The sequence below is a fragment of the Carlito syrichta genome, unplaced genomic scaffold (assembly GCF_000164805.1).
Source record: "Carlito syrichta isolate Samal-C Ts95f unplaced genomic scaffold, Tarsius_syrichta-2.0.1 Scaffold314306, whole genome shotgun sequence".
Classification (NCBI taxonomy): Eukaryota; Metazoa; Chordata; class Mammalia; order Primates; family Tarsiidae; genus Carlito; species Carlito syrichta.
The window spans coordinates 499855-502447 of NW_007258402.1; the positions used below are offsets into that span (position 1 = coordinate 499855).

Below are 2593 nucleotides of genomic sequence, written 5' to 3' on the forward strand. Positions count from 1 at the left end.
AGACTCCAACTCAAAAAAAAAAAAAACAACTTCTGGCCAGGCGTGGTGGCTCATGCCTGTAATCCCACCACTTTGGGAGGCTGAGAGGAGAGGACTGCCTGAGCCTAGGAGTTCGAGATCAGCCTCTGACTCAAGAAAAAAACAACTGCTCTAGACCAGTCTTCCATGGTGATGTTTCATCTGCCTCAACTACACACAAGTACCTACAGACAGGCAGACACAGACACCCAGATATGGCACCCACGAGCTACTGCCCCAACCACTGTTCCCTCAAAGAGCCAGATCAGCACACCCAGATAGCCAACTACAGACTGAATGCTTAGGAGTATCTGAACCTAAGAAAGCTGCTTCCATTCAAGTCCTGCATGAGCCTGTCACTGCAAGAGGCTCTGACATCATACTCGAAACCCAAAGTCACAGCATTTCTCTTTTTTGAAAGCACTCATGAGCAATCCCACCCTTCTTCACCCTTCACACATGGGTAACCCGCAGCTGCAAGATCCGCTTTCTGCCCAGGGATGCTTTCAAGTTTCTGAATCAGAAGAAACAGCTGAAAAAGGAAGCCAACAACAACAACAAAAGCAGCCCACTCCTGGTGGGGAGCATGAGCCCCCAAGCTAGGGACCCCATCACCCCACTGTGGGCAACTCCACCAGCTCTCACTCACCAAAGTAATCGGCCTTCGGGTGAGCATCCATCTCTTGCTCCAGACGCTGGGTGAGGGCTTCTAATTTCAATTCAGCGGCCGAGGGTCTGAGTTCAGGACCTGGAATGAGGGTCTGGCAGGGCAGCCTCACCCTGGGAGAGTTAGGGCTCTCTGGCACAGGTCCGAGACTACTGTCAGGGGACCAGCCCGGGGGACCTTCTTTACAAGATAACTCAGGTGGGGAGGACATCACTGGATGGACAAGGCTGGTGGGGCTGAGCTTGGGACCAGTGCCAAGGTCTGTGCAGCCAGGCTTAGGCCCCAGCCCAGAGACCGCACTTGGCTGTGAACTGTCCATGCCGCCTGATGAGGATGACAGGGCAGAACTGGAAAGGAAAGATTTGGGACCATCCTGGAACCAGGGTTGAGGGTCCACAGTGGGTTTGGCCATCGCATCTGAAACCTCACTCACCAGTGCTGAGTTTGTTCTTGGAAGAGCTCCCTGACTGGGGCAGTTCAGGGCGATGGGTGCTGCCACAAAATGGGTCCTGGGGTGAGCGGGCCCCAGGGCTGGGCCTCCATTCTCCAAACCTGGGGAAGGCAGGCCAGGGCCCACACGCTGGGAGGAGGCAGTGGACCAAAGGCCTGCTAGCTTCTCGCTGCTGCGGCCACCAGTGCCACTATCCTGACCACTGAAGCCACCCTCAAAAGACCTGATGGAGCTCAGGGGCTGTGGCTGGTACAGGTGATGGTCCCTGCAGGGTTTGGGCAGTGGTGGGTCACCTCCCAGGGTACCAGGCCATCCACTCTCTACACCCAGGCTGACCCTGGGGGACGCTTCTGGTTTGTCACACCACTTTGGGCTTGCCAAAGAAAGGTTGTCGTAATAGTCTCCATGAGTGAGGCAGGAAGGATCCTCGCAGGGTCCTTGCTGGTGGAAAGCAGACATCTCGGAACTTGCCAGGGTCTCCCTGGAACCACAGTCCTGGCTGCTGCGCCTTGTACCATGGACATATGGCCTGGACTTCTGCTCCTGGGACGGGTACGAGGGCTGCCCAGCAGCAGTGGTGATGGCTGCCCCAGGTGCCCCTGTTGAGGCAGCAATAGGGGGCTTGGCAGCACCATCCGCGGTCAGTTTGCTGCCCATACCAGCCTCCCGGTGAGCCAGCGAGCCCAGGCGGCCCCCACCGTTGACAGGACCTCTGCTCCCCCTGGGCAGGGTCTCCTCCTGCAGAAGCTGTTGCTGCTGCTGGAGGTGGATTTTAGCCATCTTGGTGGCAAACACTCTGCGTGTTTCCTCAAACTCAGGGTTGTTGCCTGCACCCTTGTCCACTCGGAAGAGGCCATCCTTGGAGGCCTCATACATGTTCAAGTCCTCGATGAATTTACTGGCCTCCAGGCCCAGGTCATCATACTTATCCATGTCGCAGACTGGTATCCAAGTCTAGCCCTGGTGCCGGGTGTGTTGGGGTGGGTAGGGAGAGACGCTGGCGAAGGGCACGGAGGCTCAAGTCCAGCCCAGAACAGGTAAAGACTTCCACCTGCCCAGCGTGAGGCTCATGACTTAGAGTCCGGCCGAAGTTGAGGCCTCGGGCCAGCTGGACCAAGTTTGCTTCCAACTCCCTCACCCCTCGGAGGCGTCCTTGTGGAGGCAGCTGGTGGTGCTTCGCTGTCCCGGCCTGCTCTGCGGAGTTGGAGTTCTTTTCTTTTCTTCAAATCATAAAAGGAAAAAGAAAAAGGCAAAAAAGAAAAGAAAAATCACACCCTCCTTAGGCAGTCAAACTCGGAAAGCCACAACAAGGCAGCGGCGGACGGGGCCGGAGCGGGGCAGCTCGACCGCGAGTGCAGAGGCCGCCGGCCGGACGCGGCCGGAGCAAAGGCGAGGGGTGGGGGGCGCAGGCGCGCCCCGGCGCTCGGTCCTCCCGCGGCTTCCTCCAGCGCCCCCGG

At 57.8% G+C, this 2593-nt stretch overlaps 1 protein-coding gene across 1 annotated transcript in view; it reads right to left on the minus strand.

Annotated features, from left to right (window-relative positions):
• LIMD1 (LIM domains containing 1) overlaps window positions 1-2116 on the minus strand; it is an 86838-nt gene extending 84722 nt beyond the window's left edge. Inside the window, exon 1 of the mRNA XM_008071395.2 lies at window positions 668-2116. Within this exon, the coding sequence (XP_008069586.1) occupies window positions 668-2069 (1402 nt within the window). The 5' untranslated portion in view covers window positions 2070-2116. The remainder of the gene's footprint in view (window positions 1-667) is intronic.
• Window positions 2117-2593: the final 477 nt, after the last annotated feature.